Source organism: Zerene cesonia, chromosome 13, assembly GCF_012273895.1.
Source record: "Zerene cesonia ecotype Mississippi chromosome 13, Zerene_cesonia_1.1, whole genome shotgun sequence".
Lineage (NCBI taxonomy): Eukaryota > Metazoa > Arthropoda > Insecta > Lepidoptera > Pieridae > Zerene > Zerene cesonia.
The window spans coordinates 7,674,845-7,696,919 of record NC_052114.1 but is presented as its reverse complement, the minus strand read 5'-3'; the positions used below and the strand labels follow the sequence as shown (position 1 = coordinate 7,696,919).

Below are 22,075 nucleotides of genomic sequence, written 5' to 3'. Positions count from 1 at the left end.
ACCACCCCTTTAATTGACCAATTCGAATGTCATTTCGTATCTTGATTGACAAGTAGATTGGGTTTTTAATGATACCGAAAATGGGTTATAGAAATATTAATGTTGTCCAATAAAATTTAGAGCACTATTATTATAAAAGCCAAGCTCGACAAGCGTACATTAGTATTATTTACCTAATGGATAGATAGGTAGTAGGTAATTCAACAAGTCACGTAAGTAGGCATACGCTACACCTAAACCTATTATATGTTATTAGAAAATAATTGAACCAATAACTTTATATTCTACTTATTTTGAATAATCGCTAATTACTGTTTTGTGGTCCTCCAAAAATTACGAAACACAATTTCTTGTCGTAGTCTTAACCGGTAACTTTTTGTGTGTACGGGGGAACCATTGTCGAATACATTATTTTAATATGCATAGTAGTTTTTTACATGTGAGGTCGTGAAGTTTGTGAAGAATCAGCGTCAAATGAGTATGTAGTAGGTTATACAAGAAAATTATACGCCGATCTTCTGTAGCGGTGTGGTACCTTCCTCGGTGCGAATCGGCCCAAATCGTACTGAAACATGCTTGACCGCCACATTAAATATCCGTCCGTGTGTATCGTAAACGCATAACACGCCGAAAGTATTGGTACAGATTCATATTACTTTTTAACATCTATGTTTGATACTTATTTTTTTTTTTATATTCCTATTTATAAAAAACGAGCAAATAAACACATCTTGGTTTTCGGCTATCATACTTTGAGTTATAGTGGGGAAAAGTACTAAATATTGATATAAATTGTACCTTTTAATAAACAAAATTTTAGGGGCAAATAGATACAGCATATACTATATCTATGCCGTCTGAACTTGATACATTATCTTCTGCACAGTTGGTCTATGACTAGTATATGTGGCAGTTCAATTGGTTGAATTTAATTATTGGTTTCTTATATCAGTGATTTGAGGTTCGCTTATGACTAAGCTGACTACACCCGTGAAGCACTTAGTATAGAGATCCAGTACCAAAAGGCTTAGTACAAATACATTAGTTTAATTAAAAGACAAAAAACTAGATGTAAAGTCTAACTTTTGGGTTTTTGTTTCGGATCCTCACGACGTCTATCGTGAAATGGACACAACATGTTCGTTTCATTGAATATTTATTTTGATCATAAAACTTTAATATTTGTACATGCTCTTGGTTTGTATATTTTGGTATGATAATTTGGCATACATACACAAGTGCATGATGTTTTTAACCAGATGGCGTGAGTGATTTTGGTTGCTTGAGGAAGACACAATGGCTAAATGGCATTTGAAAAACCCTATATAATTTGTAAATAACAATATATTTTTGGTGGCGGGTTCAAGGTTGGAAATATATTATTTTAATATGGGGTGAAGTTATAAAAATTAAATTGGACTGAACTGTGAACTGCTTTAGAGTATGTTTAATACAAGCTCCTAATAACACGACAATAAAATCCTCTGATTATCTGTACAAACGTGACACTGGCAGAATCCATCCTCAGTGGAATCGAGAGTTGCCACTTAATAAAAAATGAAGAGTATGTTTACATGTACACTACTGTCTACTAATCTAAAAAATGAAGAGTTAAATAAGTAGAAAACTACAGTGTTCCTGAGTAATATAAAAACTACATACATGTTAACAAAAAATTTTATTGTACGACTTACACACCATCACTCCACCACTTAACAGGGGTGAATCCTCTTAAACTACAATGATACATAAATTAAGCATTTATCATTATTTACATGGTATGACAGTAACCCATTTTTAATAATAGCTAATTTAGGTATTACAACTACATATAACAGTAGATTAATGATTAAATCTGATGAAATCACCAAGAATTTTGTGAGAATTAATAAGTAATAACTATGGTAAGATTTTGAATAGCAAATAGGAAATGTTAATGTGGATTTTCTATTTCTATACACTCAATAGTTTATCAAAGTTAGAATTTCATAGACAACAAACTGCTACTCCATTCAACTGCAATTTCATAAACAACAAAAGCTGTTGATAGAATTAATTTAACTACTTATCTTTCAAATGATTAACAACTAATTTATTATTATCTATTCATTTTTTCTTAGATGTGCCCACGGGTCTTGCAACATAGAGGGATGTAGATAAGCATCAATATTGCTTCTGTTATCTCTGCCATAACTGCTATTGCTTTCACTCTGAAAAAATTATATTGAGTTGATATATTTTGATATGACACATGTTCAATGAGTAAACAAGAAACAGAAAACATAAAAATGTAAGCAAAGATTTAATTTTTAGTTTTATAGCATTGAAATGCTTTATAAATGAGAAATTTTGAAAGAATGGAAAAAATTTGATCACAAGGCAGGATTCGAACCTGCGTTTCTTGCCTAACCGTAGCAGGCAAAGTAAGCAAAGATGTTTATGATTATCATAGACATCAAATTTAGAATTTTTGATGAGAACTTTTAATTTGAAGTTCTTAATTCATTGTGTTAATATATTTTGAATAATAATAGCAACATCTTGAATCTAGCTTCAATTTACTAGGTTACTTTTTCTAGTATGTTAGAGCAAGAGGAAAACCATGGCAATTGTATGCTACTATTTGATACCATCTTCTGTTTGGTATCATTCCAAGCGAGCTGGACTATATCATGCCAAATACTTCTAAAATTCCACTATAAATTACTTATTGACAAATATTTATGACCAACTTACTCCAAAACTGCTATTTCTTCTTGAATTATTGTTTCCCCACTTTTGGCGGTTTCGATTCCTATTGCTATTTTGTTGCCATCCGTTTTGATAGCCACTGTGATTTTGATTTCTATTGTTCCATCTGTCGTGTACAGGTGTACTTTGATTTAGGGGTATAAAGTTGTCCGACATTTTACAAGATAAACAATTAAATCCTAGGTAAGGGCCAAAGATCTATCGACAAAAAATATTATTTACTGGGTGGTTAACGTTAAAACTGCACTTTTGGCTTACGATAACGTCTATTCCTAGTAGCAAAGTTTATATTACACTTAAACTACGCTTGAATTTATTCACATTTAGCTTTTCTTGATAGAAATTATTGTGAAATGCACCTAAATCAAATTCAAACGTTCATGCAAAATACAAGTTATTACAATTATAAATATATATGTAATGTGTCAAGTGTCAAATAATTTCACAGATGCAACAACTTTCTAAGAGCGTGTTGGCGGAAAACCGGTTATATAATTTTGTTCTATATTAATAAAATTTTGGTTTAATAGAAATATTTATTAATAATTATTATAAATTTGAAAGTTTGTTTGTTTGGATGTTTGTCCGTCAATCACGCCGATACTACTGAATGAATTTTGATGAAATTTGGCATGCAGACAGGGTTTGAGCTGATTTTTTTCCAAATTTAATGCTCCCTCGGGAAAATCAGGAATCTTTATATATGGGCAGAGCCGGAATGTCACGCGGGCCACCGATGGTACTTACTTTGTTGATATTAACTATTTCAACAAAAATTAAAAAAAACGCATAAATTTGAATTATATCATCTTATTTCCGGTCGCATAAAGTTTATACTTCCCCCATACGAGCTGTCCCAACTCATGCCGAAACATATGCTCTACTCCCACATTCAAATCTAAAGAATCTAAGGGATGTCATTAGACTTGGACATGAAATGGTATTCTCATATTGGACGTGCACATTAGATTTGCAGAAAAAGAAAGAAACGCAGCAAAAATATCTGCATTATTCAAAGTGTATTGTACAGCAAGCACTACATAGCCCTCAGCTGTGACAAAATATGAAACAGAAAATGATTAGAAGGTTTTTATCGTTCAATACAATCATTTTACCAGTATAATATTTTTTTAGTATTTTTTTTAGGCCCACTTGCCGGTTATCGATGCGTTGATTTCATTACTTGAAGAAATATTCTTATTATATCTATTGTAAGGACTTTAACGTTGCTAATTCAAATTAATACTTAGTGATCCCGATTAGTCTGCATATAATTTAGAATTTTTTTTCCTATTACAAGTGCTGAAAATAGTAAAAAACATTGAAATTAAAGTCTATGTTAAAGATGAAAACAAATAAACAGAATAAATATATAATATATAATAAAACGAAAAAGAACTGAATACATATTTCTAATTTGTTTTAGTTATTATATCGAGAATTACTTATTTTTTTTGTATTTAGTTTTCTCATGAGAACTAATATTTAGTGGTAATGGTACATGTATGAAAACATTTCATATACATAAATTTAAATATCAACTTCAATACATACATATAAAATGACTAATAATTATTAGTTCCTTTATTATAATAAATGACTTATAACCGATTTTTTAACGTAAACCTGAAATCGATACCAAATATCAACAAAACATCACTATTATTAATCAACACAAGACAAGGGTCGAGGCGATATTTCTTTAGCCTTCAGAGCGAAGTTTTTTTAATATCCCGATTGAACAAAAAGACAATGGAACATGTTGATTATATAGCTAAAAAATGAATCCTTAATTTATTTACTGTGTATTTTGTGGTGTGGAATTAAGTGTAAAAATGTGGATTCCATTGAAAACTCCTAAACTCGCAGTCGGTGAGTTTGACGTTTTGTCTTAATCAGTATTACATCCTGCACAATTACAGGAAATGTTAGGACTTGATATGAATATAAAACAAATTGCTTCCGAAAATAAACCCACGTAAGAACTTCCGAGTTCTTTCTCATATTATTCTTCATAATTTCTGCTGGGCCCATGTTCATAAATAATACTTCCACTTGAAAATAATATAGAACTGGTGTTATATTTTTTTTACTCGTTTAAAATCATGTAATCGTCATCTAGGGATTTAAATTAAGAGATTAGAAGTAAGAAATTTGATGTAATAAAAATATAATAATTTAGTCCATATATCCATAAAGATCTAAATAATTACTAACAATGACAAGATTTGTTACTATTAAATAATAGAGTGTATTGTGATTTGCACCTGATTATATAATTAGTCAATATTGTTTAAAAAATAAAAATATTTATTAATGAAAGAATCAACTAAATTGAGTCACTTGCTGTAATACAGAGGATATGCAGATATGCAAGGACATTATTTACTTCTGGATAATAAGATACACTATGGAAATTATTGTATTATCACCAATACTTCATTAGTGTACAAAGTTTTAATTAAATCTTGAGATTAGAATGGGTCAAAATTGAGTCTAATGGACACTAAAAAACACAATAACAGGTTCCTAACTATCCATTATCTTATTGGCATACCAATGAATGAAAGTAAAACAGGAAAAATTTAATTTAATACTTATTTGTCAAAGTATCTATTCAACAAGGTTTTTCACCCATAGACAAGAAGGATAGCTTCCTATTTCCTTTCTAACTTCAAAAAAAGAATGCTGTTAATTCGGTAATTCAATTGATATTAATTTAGATTAACATCCATACCAACTTTAAATAAATTTTTCGAGTAAGCTATAATAGTTCTATTTGTATCAAATAATAATAAATAGTATCAAATAATTTTTTGTGAATTCTGTTTCTTGTTATCCTTTACAACAATATAACCATGTAACATAAAACAAGCACAATTTGTTTGGTTTCCGTTAAATCCCACATATTAATAAACTCTTCCTTTAGTTTTATTTTATTTTATTAATTCAAAGGGTTTACACTTCATAAATTTCAAATATAAATTTACAAAAATAAATGAATAATTTTCACACCAACTGAAATTTTAGTGGTTCACTAAATTATAATATTTCAGAGTACCTTTAGCATTTTTTTTAAATTTCCAGCTGTGTATAATTGGAAGGGAGATGTACGATCAGGTTTACCTTTAGAGATTGGAGAAACCATTCAGATCTTGGAAGAAAATGGAGGTGAGTCTTGAAGTTTTTCTTTCAGACTCAATTGTGTTTATAATATTCATACTACGATGTTGCTTCTTATATCTGTTCCTTATATATATAAATAATTTATTTCAACATTGATTAGTTGTAATTCACCTTTAGTTTAGAGATTCTAAATGCATTGAATATTTTATTGGTCAAATGATGTACTGTTACATGAATTTGTTTTTCAACATCTACAGTAAAGTAAAAATTATAACCAAATATACATTACACAAATACCTACTATATAATATATACATATAAATATCTGTGTTTTAGGTTGGTACAGGGGATTTAGCACGAAAAACAGATCTGCTTGGGGCATTTTTCCCGCATCTGTAGTGACAATACGACCTTGTACTATCAAGGGGAGTGGTTTATCTGCGATCGCAGAATTGAAAGACGACCCACTGGTGCGGGAAATAGCCTGTGTGCTGAGGGAATGGGCTCGCTTATGGAAGAAACTATATGTGGTACATGTTGTTTTATTTCAAATTGAAATATCTTACTTGTTAAACACAATTCAGTCATATTTAAAATACCTAATATATGTGTTTTTGGATATGAGTTTGATGGAAATTCTGAGTCAAATAACAATGGTACTGTCTAAGATAAAATGACTTAAGATACTTAAAATTATAATTAGATTCATTGTTTTACTAATGGGCAAAAATTCTTTTGTACTTACTCAGCTGCTTTGATAGTAAACTGCATATTTGTATTAATTACAGTTTAAACAGCAATTCTTATTATAACTTATTACATTAGCAAATATTGTTATTTATGGAGTTGAATCTATTTTTTTATGGATGTTTTGTCATTGGTATTTTTGCTTTGTTTCTTATAAAACATTGCTCTCAATGTGATTAAATTTTACCATAATTAGTTCAAGCCTTTTGGTAATTAAATTAATAATGTTATAAGTATATACCTCTTTCTTATTATATTATATTATATTATATTAGCATCTACTAGTACCACATTCCACAACGACTGTCCATTTAATATTTATTTCAACGCCATCTACTGAATACGGGATGAACTACAATCAAGTACATCTTTCAGGAGCGCGAAACCTACCGGTTCAGTGCAGTCGCTAAGGTGATGCGCGAACTCCTGAGTGGCCGGCGCGCTTTGCTCACCGGCACACTAACGCAGGACCAAACGAGGGCTCTACGTTTGAAACTTGTCGCCAAACTCGACTGGGGTAATCGGTAAGTACTTAGTTTTGACTTTGATTTGAAAGATAAATTTGGCGATTGGGAAATCCTTTTATACTGTGTGTTGTTGTTTAAATGTTTTAATAAGGATTTGATATTCAAATTTAATATAAAGTGGAAATGGAAGGAATATATTAGTAAATAGTGAATTAACTTAAGAATATTAAGGGCTATTTTCACCACTCATAAGGGCACTGATAGCACATCCAACAATTTAGATATTATCATACGTAATTTGATGGATAAGGTAAACATAACATATCTAGTAGTGGTGAAACTGGCCATTAGTGAGTACATTAGATCCATTCAAATTCTAAAGATTTGACAGTAAATAAGGTTTGATGGTTCTTCTGGGTTCATTGCTTCATTATGTTGTGAGTGTGTAATTAATTGTAAGGAGTTATAAATTTATTGTACACTATTGGTTTGCACCCTGACTTCGCACTCAAGGATCACAAATATATCCTATGTTGAGAGAATTCAAGAAATCAGTCCAGTAGTTACTGAGATAAGCGCATTTAAACAAACTCTTCAGCTTTCAATAGATTAGCTTTAATTTGGATAGATAAATATGTTTTTAGATTGTTTTGGTCTAGAGATTGGGACAATAGATGATAAAGTTAACATGCATTATAAAAAAGGATTTCTTCATAAATAATCTATATACCTATTGAAATTATTTCAATGTTATCAACTGATTACATGTAGCATGGATGAAACTAAAATGAAACACCCAATCCGAAATTTTAATACTTTATTTAAATGAAAATATAACCAAAATTACATTGAATACCGTAAAATAAAAATTCACAAGAACAGTCTTCCTAGCACTATAAGCTATAGTAGGAATGATTTAGAGAGATATAGCTCGTCAAATTATAAACAAAAAATACGATTACACACATCATACTATCGCATATAACCAAATATCGAAATAGTTCTATGATAACAGTATTATACTGGGAACTTATTATGCTAACTTTATTCATATGGAAGAAACATTTGTCGAGATTCTTGGAAGTCACTTAACATATAAATCTTATAATTATGTATATGGCTAAATTGACTGAAAAGTCTTACACTAAATACAAAAAGGCATACAATAAATTGGTCCTAAATGAGTAGGGCATTCCGTAGATGTTCTCCTAGTAAAATGCACTTCTGGTTATAAAATTTTTACGCCAAAAAATCTTTCTATAATGGCACAACGTTGGGAGTAAATAACGCGAGTATAAAAATATCATTTGACACTGCAACTTGCACCAATATGCTCACTACTTATCCTAATATCATCAAAATTATATAAATCTTCAGAAATACCCAATAAGGCTAGTCAAAGTGTCTGTACACAACACTACTTTGTACTCGAACATTGACTTAACTGTCTTTTCTGTTCATTAACAGTAATAATAAGCATGCAATAGCCTACAATATAGTTCAGTATACATTGATTTATACATTAGTTGAAATTAATATAACTAAAAGATCTGATTTTAAAGTAAAACAGTTAATATAATGCTAATTTGCGCGCAGATTATTATAGTGTCGTTTGAGGATTGAAAGTTGCAGGAATTTATCGCGTCTTTCAATAACATAATCTAATAGCATGCGGACGAGTTTTGATAGTTTTAAATTCATAACAACAAATGGAATTTTGACAGCCTTTGAATATTGAAACAGTCTCAAAACCAGACTGCTTTTTAATATAATGACAATTGTCTTTTTTTACCATAACACTAAAATTACTATTTAAGTTCACCAATCAATAGTACAAAATATTATATTACCCTGATATGTTTAGATTTTGAACAATCGTAAAGCAACTACATATTTTCGAAATCACAAAAGTTATACATGTTTCTATATAAAAATATTCTCTCATTCACACTTTTATTACAATTGTCCGCATTAAAGGCAATATGTGGCTTCGTTAAAAACATTGTCTACATTAAAATAGGAATGTCATGAGTTCGCTATACGTACACAATGGAAATATCAATTTACATTTTTCCCTCTCGAGCAACTCGCACGAATAATAGAACAATACAACAAGTAGGAACAGTAGCTCCAAAAACTCAAATTCGAATCTCAAGAAGCTTTAGTTTTGCAGTGATCTCAGGGAACGTATTTGAGCCTTTGGATTAAACAGATATCAGTACAAAGGTGTATTGTTCTTCCACCAGAATTCTTACGTCTCTGTTTCCTTGGAGAACTTGTCAATATCGGGGTAAATGGGCGCCATTTCGATGGTAGAAGGAGCAGACGGTGGGTTCGAACCGAAGTGTAATTTCCTCGCTAATTCGTCTAACACTTCACCAAACACACGAAGCGACATGTTTTGTCCCAATAGATGCAGGAGAAGGAAGTCGCCAACCTAAAAAAACATCGTGAAATTTTAATCATAACACATTTAGAGCTGTTCCACATGATTACATGAAGTGACTATTGTAATTGCTGATTGTTTACAATACGCGAATTGAATAATGCATACCTGTGTCTTTCTAACCAGTGCTTCGACACCGTTAGGTGTACCAAATCGGAAGCGTCTCTTGAGAATTGTTTCGCGAGTGCTAGGTAGAAGTATGACAGCAGCTGAGTAAACTAGCGCCAGACCAGATACGACTGAGAGGATGATCAACCTGAAATTTAACAAATTCTAAATTGAGTTTCTCATATAAAACAATTTCTTTTGGTCTTTTTGTTTCAATAACGTTGATAAACACCGTATCAGTTCAATTAAGAAGTCGTTTTTGCGTTACTTACCAGAACCAAAGGAAAATGAATATCTTCTCATTCAGAATATTGAGGGCAAGAACGCAAAGCGAGTCGTGTTTCTGGATTGTTCCAGAAGCTCCGAATTTGTGGAATGTACATTTGGTGACTCTTGGGAATACTTCAATCTGTAAATGAGTGTTGCATATTAGAAAATATCATTTTAACTTTAATACCATCATAATATTTTTATAATTAGGATTCAAGACTTATAATTATCACAGTAAATGTGAAAATTATTGGTCTTGAATATAATAAATATCAAATTTATTTTATTTATGAAATTATATGCGGGAGATAGTATTGAAAACTTACCATAGGGTCGGTTCTGTCTTCTTGGTTCATATTTGAGAACTTCACCACATCCGTACCATAGGTCAAGAAAGCGCCACCAAGGAACGTGTCCAAGAAAAATATATTCCCGACCTAAAACATAGTAATTAGAATATACAACATATAATAATTAGGGCGCATATATGATTAATCTAATCGTTACTATTTCAATACTTAAATGAAATATTCTTAAAGGCACACATGAAACATTAAAATAAGGAAAAAAAAAATAGGATATAACGTGTAAAGTCGGCTTTATTGCTCAATAGCAATTTCTTCCAAGCAACCCATGCCAGGCAGAATTATAAAAATTAAAAAATACTTACAGCATTAACGAAATTTAAAACTTCGCAAAAGAAGTAACCAAAAGAGTAGGTGTTGTGCATGTGAAGGGTGTCTATGAGATATTGAACTAGTCGACTCTGAAAGAGAAAAAAAAAACAATCGTATATTGCATTAAGTATGAAATATTTTCAAGACGCGATAACGCACGCGATGACGATACTGAGGTCAATTATTAGGGACATGGAGTTTTATTAGTACAGTCTTATCTCAATTGTACCAATTGATGAGGCTACTGTGTCTGTGCGATCAAAGACTACATTTACATACGTATATAAATGAATGAGAACAACGAAGACATTGTATACCTGCGATATCTTTTTATGAAGTTCTTATAGCTATTAGTTTTATTGGTAAAGTCGTTGTAAAATTGTATGTATTGATCGCATCAGAAAAACAAGTCGCAACTAATTGTTACATAACTTCGCGAGTAATAACTATTTTTGTATGTTTTAACAACAATACAGCGTTGCTTACAGTTAAATCTTTTCTATAATTATATGTGTTTACAAATATTGAATCATTTAAGGACAGTTATTAATATAAAATGTATGTTTACCTGACGGTTAGTCCTACTGTCGTCAATCGTTGCCATGGTGCCTCGCATACCATCTGAGATCATACGGACTTTGCCCTCTTCCCAGTTCTTCCAAATCCAATGTGGGAGATAGAACAATACTCCCTGAAAGTAGAATTAAAAAATATATGAACAAACTTTGAAGTACTTTATAAAAAAGATACGGAAGATGCTATATGCTATAACAAATATCCATAAAATGCTCATTACTAATATCTTACCTGGAAGAAAAGCATGAACGGGACCCATTGATAGTATGAATGGATCCTTTTCTCTTCGCCAAATTCATTTCCAAGGCCGGGATGCGAAATGCCCTTCGATGCTGTATTCGGCAGAGTGAATGTGTATGTAATCCAGCAGTATGTATTGATCACGTGATTTGGTATGACACCGTCATTGATACAGGATATTGGATCACCTGTAATTATAAAAAGTTTCTCTTAATAACAGGTTAAATGAAACTTGGATATATCTTTTTAGCTTTGTATCGTTTGCTTTATGTTGTCACATTAGTCATCGGTAAAATACGCTTTAGTAGGTATGCAAAAGGTTGTGAAAAGTGTGAATCATGCGGCATATAAATACTTTTTAGGGTTAATATTAAAACATTTAAGAGAAATGAACTTGTTTAATTTCCCTCGTGGCCTCGACATTGCATCCGCGTACGTTGCGGATGCGAACTAATGTTCGCTAATGATACTACGATTCTTCCCCTACCTGTCTAACAATTGTCGACCGTGACTTTTATCACCTCATTTGTTATGCTCTCATAATAAGTTATTGTTCATTCCATGTGTTAAATCTATGAGTTTCTGTGAGTTGTTTTTCGAAAGTATTGCACCATTGTTCTCAACCCGCAAATAAGGAAAGGTTACCGCCGTAATAATTTCCAAGAATACTAATTTACTGGGGATTTGGTCATCATTATTAATATTTGGACTATTGTCATTATTGATTCAAATTTAAAAACAAATCTAAACATCAACATAATATACAACATGATACTTTGAAGTTCTATTAATTGTATAGGCTTGTATGTCATTCATTCATGCTACAATTGTATGGTTTGTGATTATATAGGCTGTGTCGACATTGAACGAGTAAACTGACATCAAATTAGAGTAAGACGTGACGTACAAACTGAATTTGGGAGATATAAACAATAACGTTTTGGCTTTGCTGTAAATTGTTTATAATTTGCATTACTTTCACAGAAAAAATAATAATAGAGTATTCGTCGGCTCGCGACATATTCGTTTAGTTAATACATTTGTCTTGACCTCGTTATGGTAACCTATTTTCGATTCCGGGCTATGACTTAACTCTCACATATTTATAAACAATGTTTTTTCAGTCGTTTTATGACAGTCGTAATAATTTGTATCTATATAAGCATTTATAATCATCAAGATAAATGATTGATGGCTTATGTAATTCGAACAAGTATGTATATCATGTCCGCCAATTAACAGCTATAAATGTCGTAACCCAAGAAATATAGGAAATATAATATGCTATTAAAAGCTGCTCCACACTCGAGTCGGGTGTCTTCCAGTCATATGCTGCTAATTACTCCCTAACGACCACTTAGAATAGTTAGAGCGTTTATCATCTAATTAGGCTCGATATACTTGTAGTACGAGAACGGAATCTGTGAAATCGCAACTCGATAACTAATGGTTGTGCAAATTATATCGAGGCATTGTTTATGTAAACAGTATTTCTTTTAAAATAGTGTAGTATAGAGTAGAAAAGGGAGAATTAAAAGCTGGATTTCCTATAATCTAAACAAGTTATATTCACACTCACTATCACATAGCAAGCAACCTGTCATTTATTTTGGTTACAAATACATATGTATATACAAACAAAAACTCATTGCAATTGAGAAGTATTTATCATCATATAAAGCAATGTAAAACAATATGTATATTTAGCACGATTATGTTGCTGTAAGTTGAACGTCTTTTACTGGGTCACGGTAAACTTCAGTCGATAAAGTTTACAGTTATGTGCACCTGTCGATGCAAGTTGTAAAACTAATACATAGCTTTATAAATGTGTAGTATGAAAGAACAAAAAAGTTCGAGTTAAAACTGTATTGAGATTTATAAGGCAATACGAGTACAGAGAATGAAGGATACTTTATGGCCCGCTTTAGTGTTTTTATGGCAGCTCAAAAGATAATCCTTGTTTGAAAAGGTTTTTAAATATTAACGTAGTGTTGTCTGATTGCAACACATTATTTCACAAAGCGGTCATTTAACCCAGAATTTTGAATTATTACACTCTGTGTGCCTCGAGTGAAACTAAGGCAAAATATTTTGTTCTAATGAAAATAATATTTATAAACTTTGGAATGTCTAAGAACTGATGTTTCTGTATTTTTCCACATCGTTTCTTTTATTGGATTAAATTGCTTGAAAACAGTATTGTTCTGTATGAATACAATGGAAGTTTATGGAAATTTGACAACCATGATATTAAATACGTCTTATATCATCTTAGGAAGTGCCAAAATATATTAACAGTAATTCGAATGAAAAATATTTCTACTATTATATATAATAAAGGATATTTCTTTTTTGCTATTTGTCTTTATATCTAACTTAGCCAGGTTTCGCCCGCATAATTAAAGGAAATTCCCATGGGGATGAGATGTTGCACCCTGGCGGATGGTGGCCTATTTAGTAGAACATTACTCTCTCTAGCTCTATAACTATCTCATACCGATTTAATATTTTCAAAGCAATATAATATACATACTTACATAAGAAGGTTTATATACTTTTGTTCTAAAACCATAAACATAACATAAACCGCAATGTATTGCAATCAGTTATGATTTTTCAGTTTGCTATGAAAGCCTTAACAACATCGGCTTGGTAACCATTGTTATCGTTATTGTTTTGATTACCTACACTTGGTGTGCAGATGTGTGCTGTGTACAATATGGCTAGACATCACCAATTGCGTCGCCAGCGTTTTACGTGCTGATATGTTGCACTTTATACCTTGCAATTCAATACTTTCTTGTATTATGTAATTGTTGCATAGGCAGGTGTGTGGGATTCGTGTATCCAATGTTCTGGCACGTTTGTGGGTAAAGATAAGCTGCTTCTAATTACGTGGAAGTATTTTGTTACTTTATAATCATATTAGACGATGATTTTATGTACAGCTGTGTTGGACTTTGTATTATATTACTTTTTTTCTCGAACATACAATCACGTGTTCTTATTTTACGAAACAATAAGCCAAATATTTAAAGCGTAAAACGACTTAGTATTAGAATGTTGATGGTCACTAAACACGAGTACCTATTATAAAATTAACATTAATTGAAGTCATTATTTCATCCGCTAGCTTCTAGTACTTGACCTAGATTATCAACTAACAAGGTTTAAGATTACTCTAGTCTACTCAAACAAAAACTGCAAAAATGTTGTAAATCCTGTCATCATACCTCTGAACGGTGACCCAGAGCCAGTTCATTATGATCCAACCGCATTGTAAACGTGTTTTGCGTTTTTTTTGCAGGTGATTAACAAATAATTAACTAATTATTAAATACGGCTACGGGAAATACCACAATGACATTATTTACGTCTTTATCTCAATTGAACTAAATTGAACAACAATTGACGAAGACGGGTCAAATCGGAATCAATGCAATAGTTCACTGCCCCGATTTGTTTCAATGGCTTTAAACTTGGCACGTACACAGTACACACCTCCCAATGTTTGTGTGTACAAACAATTCACTCGTGACGTGTCAATTTGGGTAACTGTTACGAATTTGCGAATGACTTCTTCAACGGGAAACTGAAAATGACTCATTTTCACCGTATCGTACCAGACACACTGTTATTCCGTCTAGGTTATTAGGTCTGGCTTAAAGGATGCAGTGATAATTTGCGGAGGCGTTTCTTAATTCTCCTAATTAACTTTCTCTGTTCCGTTTTATGATTTACTTTCTCGTGATTTATAGCCATTTAGTCAATAGTGGAAATAATACTCAATAGTGTTATGCTAAAAACACGTACATATATTTAGAACATAAATAATGATTATCACACTTATAAGAAATACCTCATCAATACGGGTGCTTTATATGCATCGACCTAAATCGCCCTTTTTATTTATCTATCACAAATTGTATGTATCGTAAATATGCATTTAAGCACAACGTTAACCCGGTCAAGTGCTATGTAAAATTGATCATAAAGATAGCGAATATGTTGTTACTGAGATTGTAATCTGTGCTAGATCAGCTGTTTTAACGTTATTTCGTTACTCACCGATCAGATTATTTGCGGTCACAAGTATACAGCACAGGAACATTATGGCGGAGGTGATTCTGTAGTGCATTCGGAAGACCATGTTGTCAATGACGGCTTTGTCAATCAGGTAGCGGACTTTCACGAAGCCCGCCACCGCGGACGCCATACCGAAGATCGCCATCTTGATTTGATTTTCTTACAACTTCTGAAACAAAGGAATACACCATTTGAATCTCGCGCGCTTAACGATCGCATCTATTTCCATTGAGGTGTAGACTCGAATGTGTGAAACCAAACAATGGTAACTATTACGACTTACAAGTGTGTATCTATAAATAAGCTGCCGTCCAAAATGGTGCCGTGACAAGTGCCACACGCCGGTCATACTGATTTAGGGTTAAAACGGTATATTTAACTGCTTTTATTTAATCGAAATCCACATAGGGCGTATTTTGAACATTTTGAAATCTTATTTGGATTAATTATAAAAGGAAATTATTTCATAGGAGAAATAAATATCCATATTATTTCTACTATGAAATAAGCTTAATAATAATTTAACTAGGAGATTCATTACTAGTAAACAGTAGGTAGGTAGGTATGTTCAATCAATGACATCACACAATTTAAAGTTTCGGCTACCTCATGCCCACGCCGCAATGTCTTTCTAGTCTCAATTTTTTGTGACTTACGATTCAACCAATTCCACGTTGGGTGATAAATTTCTGATATATTTAAGACATTGACGTTGAAATTCTATTTGTTTCACAATTGTTAGAGGTCTATCTGAATGGACGTCGACAATTTTAGTACCAATTCATCAAATGGATCCAACCTTGAATACTTCTTGATCCTGTTCCTACGCGGTGTCGTGTGTCCAAGATGTATTACGTACCTACGTATGTAGGGGCAAAATTAATATTCAATTTACCAATGAAGGACAATTTCAACACGTGTAATGGATTTATACTGAATGCGTTCCTAGGCTACATCAAATGTTATTCACAATTACAGTGCAACACGAGCTAACAGATATTATAGATAGAGCTGACAAGTATAATGGGCTTATTAAGAAGCTCGTTATCATAATTATGATCATAAATTTGTTAACGCGGCCACGTTTAAGTGTTAGTATAGGCCGTTGCCGGTGAAGTCGAATGGTGCTCCGACGCAGGGCAAGCGGGTCGTCGACCGCTGATCGCCTCCTGCGCTTACATGTCCCCTCCCCCCCTGGTGCCTTCTCAGGGCAGACTGATGCACCGCGTGGCAACGCGAATTTGACGCGGAAACCAGTTTAACGACGACAATCTTTACCAGATTCGCACGTCGCTCACCGACTCGCCGCAATCACGAATTCACGAAATTATTTATGCTCAAAAAATAGCTTGGTATTTTGTTTGAAATTTTGTCATGATTTTACCTTAAATATCGTTTCTAGTTATGTCAGAATAATAGCCTAGTCATATTATTTTTTGTAACTTAAATTGTATTATCAGTTATCGTACTATCTCTTCAATTCGTTTATGATTTGTTTACATAACGCTAACATATATTTAAATAAGCTGGGCACAGCTACATTCCAGTTTTTACGATAAGCGCATACGCCGAGTTTAGCTTTTGACGTCTCCTGCATTTTTATGGCGACAGCGCGTGACTTAATATTGTGCTGAAGTTTAAATATTAAATGTCGGTTTATATAACATAATGAAACATAATATGTAAGCAATAACAGTCGGGTTGTCGCATGGCACGCGACGACTGGTCTGAACTCAATGGATTCTAATTGCATGATGCGCCCGCGACGACCGGTATGGCCGTTGTTGTTTGGTGACGTGAGAAATCTCATCGGTATTTTTTCAATAAAGCAATTTATTTATCCATTGAACGCGAGCAATTACGTCTAAATCAAAAAGCAATTATAAGTCATACTTCAATCTCTGTTAGAAAACGATTGAGTAAATATGCAAAAGATGATGAAATGGTGTACTTATTAATGAGTTTAATAAGAATGAACGTGATGTCGATTGCGATACTTGTGCCTACAAACGCATTCATTCCAAACCTATAATACATAATTAACTTTCATTGACCGCTGTCCGTTCCACGTTGTTAATTTTCTAAAGCCTGAGAATTGAATACGTCGAAACCATTCCTTGTACAGAATAACACAAATTTTAGTTCTTTATTAAAATGCTGTTTAGGAAATACTCTCATATTAACCATGTTTGACTATTTAATCTTTAGAAACGAATTCGATACAACTCACTGCTCACAAATAAATTAGGCGTCAAAATGATTTAAAGTTACTAAGTGCATTTATAGATAAACACGTATTTGTCACCGTATCCGGCGTCCCTGGCTCATTCGTTTGGTTTGTCATCGAGATAATATCAAGTGTTGCGGAAATACACATCGTATCTGGACTGCGGTTACGGTAGACGGCATGGATTTACGTTACAATGTCAGGATGACATTCAATGTTGATATTAAATAACGCTCTCAGGAAGTTTGCGACAAATAACGATGTTCTCACGTGGTTGTATCGATTGTTATAAAGTATACGACGGCCTGAGAACACGGGCATGTATAATTAATAACTCGGATTGTTTGTGTAAATTGTCGTAAAGGGCAGGGTGATGCGAAAATACGTCATTATCACTGAATGAGTTCAAACATACAAATACGTTTCACAAACAAAACGCGCATTGTAAAACTTGTTCAAGTTTAATTGCTACCACGTGTGCGGAATACGCGATGAGAATTATCGGCTATACCCCACAATTGTTTCAGTTCAGTGAATCATTATCCACAAAGAGGTTGCAGCTTTTGTATGTCGTAGTTTATATAATTTTATGAGTTACTATGTTTATCTATTGTAATTACAAATTCGATAGTTAAGTATTTGAACTTGTAAATTGAACTGTACGTAACCTCGACCGCTGACGTCTTATGTAAACAGTAGATATATTATGTCGTAATTTTGATTAATTTTAAAGATTTTTAAAGCCACTAGTACCTACAGATACTTTTTTGCTAAGTGATGATGTTAAATACACAAATACGGTTTTAAATCAGCTAAAAACAATATCCCACACAGTAACATACATGTTATTAAAACCACTTTTATTCAACCATAGGTACATTAAATTTACGTGTAAATAATAACAAGTATTTGTGAGATTGTAGATATATTCCTTTAAATAGCTTTTATAAAACAGAGATGATAATTCCTTATACAGTATTTGATAAATTTAAATACGCGTTGTTAGAAATCGCTACTGTATAACAGGAAAATGTAACATTATTAAAGAGGAATTATATCAATTACCTACTATAAAAAAATGTAAAAAAAACAATTACAAATTACTCATCAGCAATGGAGTTTGTTGTGTTTATTCAAAATACAAATGGTGGTCATACAGCGTGACAGAATAGCTGTGTTGAGATATGATATTATGGCTTTTACAGGTTGAAATTGTTTATCAACAATTTTCACAGCCGTATTTCTGACTATGTTAATATATTGAGTATTATGTATATGGGTCTATGGTGTACCTTTCTCACAACAACAAAAAACTGCCTTTCCTTGCGAACTCCTTACATCGTGTGATATGCAGTATTACCAACGGATTACGTTTGATTTGATTCGACTTTAACAACCTATAAAAACACATGAAAGTGCCTATTAAGATAATCATCTCATTTTGCGTTGTGTGCTTGCTTCGTGGTATTCAATTTTAAAGGAATTAATTTTGATTGTTCTGCAGCTAGGCGCCACAAAAAGTTTTAATTGTCTTTATAATTTGTATCCAGCTAAATTGAATATTCTTACCTTAATGTATACTTGCTGAGTTAGCTGTAGATATTTATTTATCTTCTACGTATTTTTTTTTTACTTTTTGATATGATTCTCCAAAGTTACAAGTGCATAATAGTGCATAGATACCTATTTAAAAATGCTTTCTTGTATATGGCATAATATATTGTGTTCAAGTTTAAATTAAAACTTGAATTCACCAAAATTTGTTAACCTTTAATTACCTGGTGCTATGTATAGAATGTATTTGTAACCACATTACGTTTATTGACAGAAACATTAATAAATATTATTCGATTAAAATATAGTATATATATTTATACAAAAATATAGTATCTAACATCTACTATAATATGTAGATTATTAAATATCTGACCCTCTAATATCCTCTTGCTTTTCTAAGAATACCGTATAGTATTTAAAGAGTCTTGTAAGGCATGGTATGACTTGCGTTTAATTAAAACGAGAAATTTAAAAAAAGTAGAAAAAAGCGGTATGATATATCTGGTGTTATTATGCAATATTTGTCCATAGTATCAAAATAACGGGAAAAATGCAACATAGTAAATTTAATAAAAGAAATTGAAAAACAGCCACACGTATAATTTTTTCACAAATGTCACAAGACCGCCGTATAATATTTTATTAAAGATTGCGTTTAACGATCAACAGTCGATATCTTGTGTAAACTATGATAACTTATTTGGAATGTAAAAACTAGTATACTTACCTACTTGTGTTATACTTTTCAAACTTGGATAGTTAGCTTTCTCAATCGATCATTGCATGATACTACAGACAGATTGCAAATCATTAGTTTACGATCTCTTTTTATGTTGGTAAAACGTTAACAAAAGTTTTGTAGTTATCTTGATAAACCTCTCTATTCTATTAATGCATATATCTATTGCGTCCTCACTGTCCATTAAAAACATTAATTTATTAAGTTATGATGTCTAACGACGCTAATTTAGTAATTTATGCAGATTTACTATTTCTGAACACGATTTAGGCATGGTCTTATTTTTATAAGTACGTATGTGTTGTATTTATATTGATTTGTGTTTTAGTCAAATACGGGGTGTTACACAAAGCGTCCCTAGTCGCCAGGTAAAAGACGGGGACGCTACCTGTGAGAATATTTAAATTCTAGCACCTAATAACAAGTTTTAATTCATAACTTGGAAATCGGTCACCCTCGTTCATCTCATTTAACAAGCGGCTCGCTCGTGAAAGCGGGTACGAAAAAAAGAGGCTCGATGACTGTGCACAAGGCTTTTGTTCCTGCACATGCTTATAACGTATGCCGTCAAACTGCATTCCAACGTCGTCGTCGTCGATAACTGCTAAGCGCGTCCCAATACATCTGAGCTTTTGTGGCATAACTTACCTTTTCAAAAGTAACTGTAATTCTCGCCGCGAACGTTTGATAACTTAATCACAACACAATATACACATCTGCGCGTACGCTGGCGCACATGAGATTTTACGGCACACTATTCGGGGTGATGAGAATGAGCGATTGAATAATTTTGAGTAAAACGAGTGGCAAGTGCGGTCGTGCCGCACGCCAGCTGCTAGCGAGACGGGAACACAAACTGGAACTGAAAAGCGCACTCGATCGACCTCCTGCGAGTCTAACTACCGAACGATGCTAGCGGCGTACGCGCAGCTATTTTTATCTCGCTCTTTCACACACCTGCCACACACGCTAACTGCCAGCCGTCCTTTTCTCACATCAACCCGTGCAAATGCACAGTAGTCAGATTCGAGAATCCATCGGGAAACGAGTTCGGTTCGTGACTTCTTACGTTTTCTCCAGTACTTTGTTTCTCAGCAAATTTTTTATCTCGCTTATGATTACGGGTTTTAGCCGGTGAAAATGCTTGAGGCTTTTAATTAACACATTATTTGTTATGTGTATTATGTCATCGTTGAAATATCACTACTTACTGTCTACATGACTTAAACGTGATTATGTTGTATTTATTAAGATCTATTAGAACATAAGTTTATATATAGGTAATTAAAAAAGGTGTAAGTGCCGTTTTATGTGAGATTATTTATATAGTTCTAATATTAGGAATACCAATGCTTTTTACATGATAATTGGAACAATCAATTCAGATTTATACATTTTTATGAGGTATTCAATTATTTATATAAGATATTCGTCCAAGCCGGAGCACTATGAGAGCACTTGCTGTTCACTTTAATCTTAAGTTTTGCATCATTATCGATCAGGGCACGTTGTTTCATTATGAGGTCAGATGTGGTCTGTGGGTCTCGTTGTCATTGGCTAGGCATGCGGGCAACTACCTGCCTCGCGAGAAATAAAAGAAAATCGCGCTCGAAGAATCCGGAGTGCCGCAGATAGTTCACTAATATAATTAGTTCTTGGTATGTTGATTACAATATTAAAAATCCATTGAAGTGAAATTATTGTTAAGCAATTAATCAGTATACTTTAATAAGGATCAGATTGAAGCGGGATTTCTTATTTACTTTATAATTTTTTATTTATTTACATTTTCACTTAATATTAAGTTAAAATTGTTCTCTATAGCCTTCATTGTTTGCTTATGAAGCTCAATTTAAAATAAATAATTTAGTGGGTAAGTAGGTTAATCGTGTATGACGAATTAATAATTTAAGCAAAACATTTGTCGTGACTCGGGAAGTACACAAACACATCTCATATGTTGTGTGATTTGGTCTCATAATTATTAATGATTGGAAAGTTTAATAGAAATATATGAGAAGGTAGTAAACTGACATACGAATGTATATTTAAAAT

General features: G+C 32.6%; 2 protein-coding genes and 1 long non-coding RNA gene across 3 annotated transcripts in view; 1 reads left to right on the top strand and 2 right to left on the bottom strand.

The window, feature by feature from the left end:
• Positions 1 to 1,671: 1,671 nt before the first annotated feature.
• Positions 1,672 to 3,157, bottom strand: LOC119831140. Its single transcript, XR_005287884.1, has 2 exons — positions 2,737 to 3,157; positions 1,672 to 2,210 (listed from the first exon to the last, which is right to left on the bottom strand). It is a non-coding gene; the product is annotated as an uncharacterized LOC119831140 (long non-coding RNA).
• Positions 3,158 to 4,425: 1,268 nt separating this feature from the next.
• LOC119831323 (dedicator of cytokinesis protein 3) overlaps positions 4,426 to 22,075 on the top strand; it is a 49,192-nt gene continuing 31,542 nt past the window's right edge. The window contains exons 1-4 of the mRNA XM_038354626.1: positions 4,426 to 4,623; positions 5,839 to 5,922; positions 6,214 to 6,407; positions 7,000 to 7,148. Coding sequence (XP_038210554.1) covers positions 4,587 to 4,623; positions 5,839 to 5,922; positions 6,214 to 6,407; positions 7,000 to 7,148 — 464 coding nt within the window. The 5' untranslated portion in view covers positions 4,426 to 4,586. The remainder of the gene's footprint in view (positions 4,624 to 5,838; positions 5,923 to 6,213; positions 6,408 to 6,999; positions 7,149 to 22,075) is intronic.
• LOC119831477 (innexin inx3) lies at positions 8,139 to 20,909 on the bottom strand. Its single transcript, XM_038354854.1, has 9 exons — positions 20,669 to 20,909; positions 15,480 to 15,666; positions 11,400 to 11,596; positions 11,161 to 11,283; positions 10,586 to 10,681; positions 10,242 to 10,352; positions 9,918 to 10,054; positions 9,646 to 9,793; positions 8,139 to 9,528 (listed from the first exon to the last, which is right to left on the bottom strand). Exons 2-9 carry the CDS (start codon positions 15,640 to 15,642, stop codon positions 9,343 to 9,345), a joined length of 1,161 nt encoding a protein of 386 aa, XP_038210782.1. The 5' UTR covers positions 15,643 to 15,666; positions 20,669 to 20,909; the 3' UTR covers positions 8,139 to 9,342.

Coding starts and splice junctions, on each gene's coding strand:
- LOC119831477 (XM_038354854.1), bottom strand. CDS start 15,642: ATGGCGATCTTCGGTATGGCGTCCGCGGTGGCGGGCTTCGTGAAAGTC. Junction 11,597..15,479: donor GACCGCAAATAATCTGATCG/GTGAGTAACGAA, acceptor TTATAATTACAG/GTGATCCAATATCCTGTATC. Junction 10,055..10,241: donor AAGACAGAACCGACCCTATG/GTAAGTTTTCAA, acceptor ACTCATTTACAG/ATTGAAGTATTCCCAAGAGT.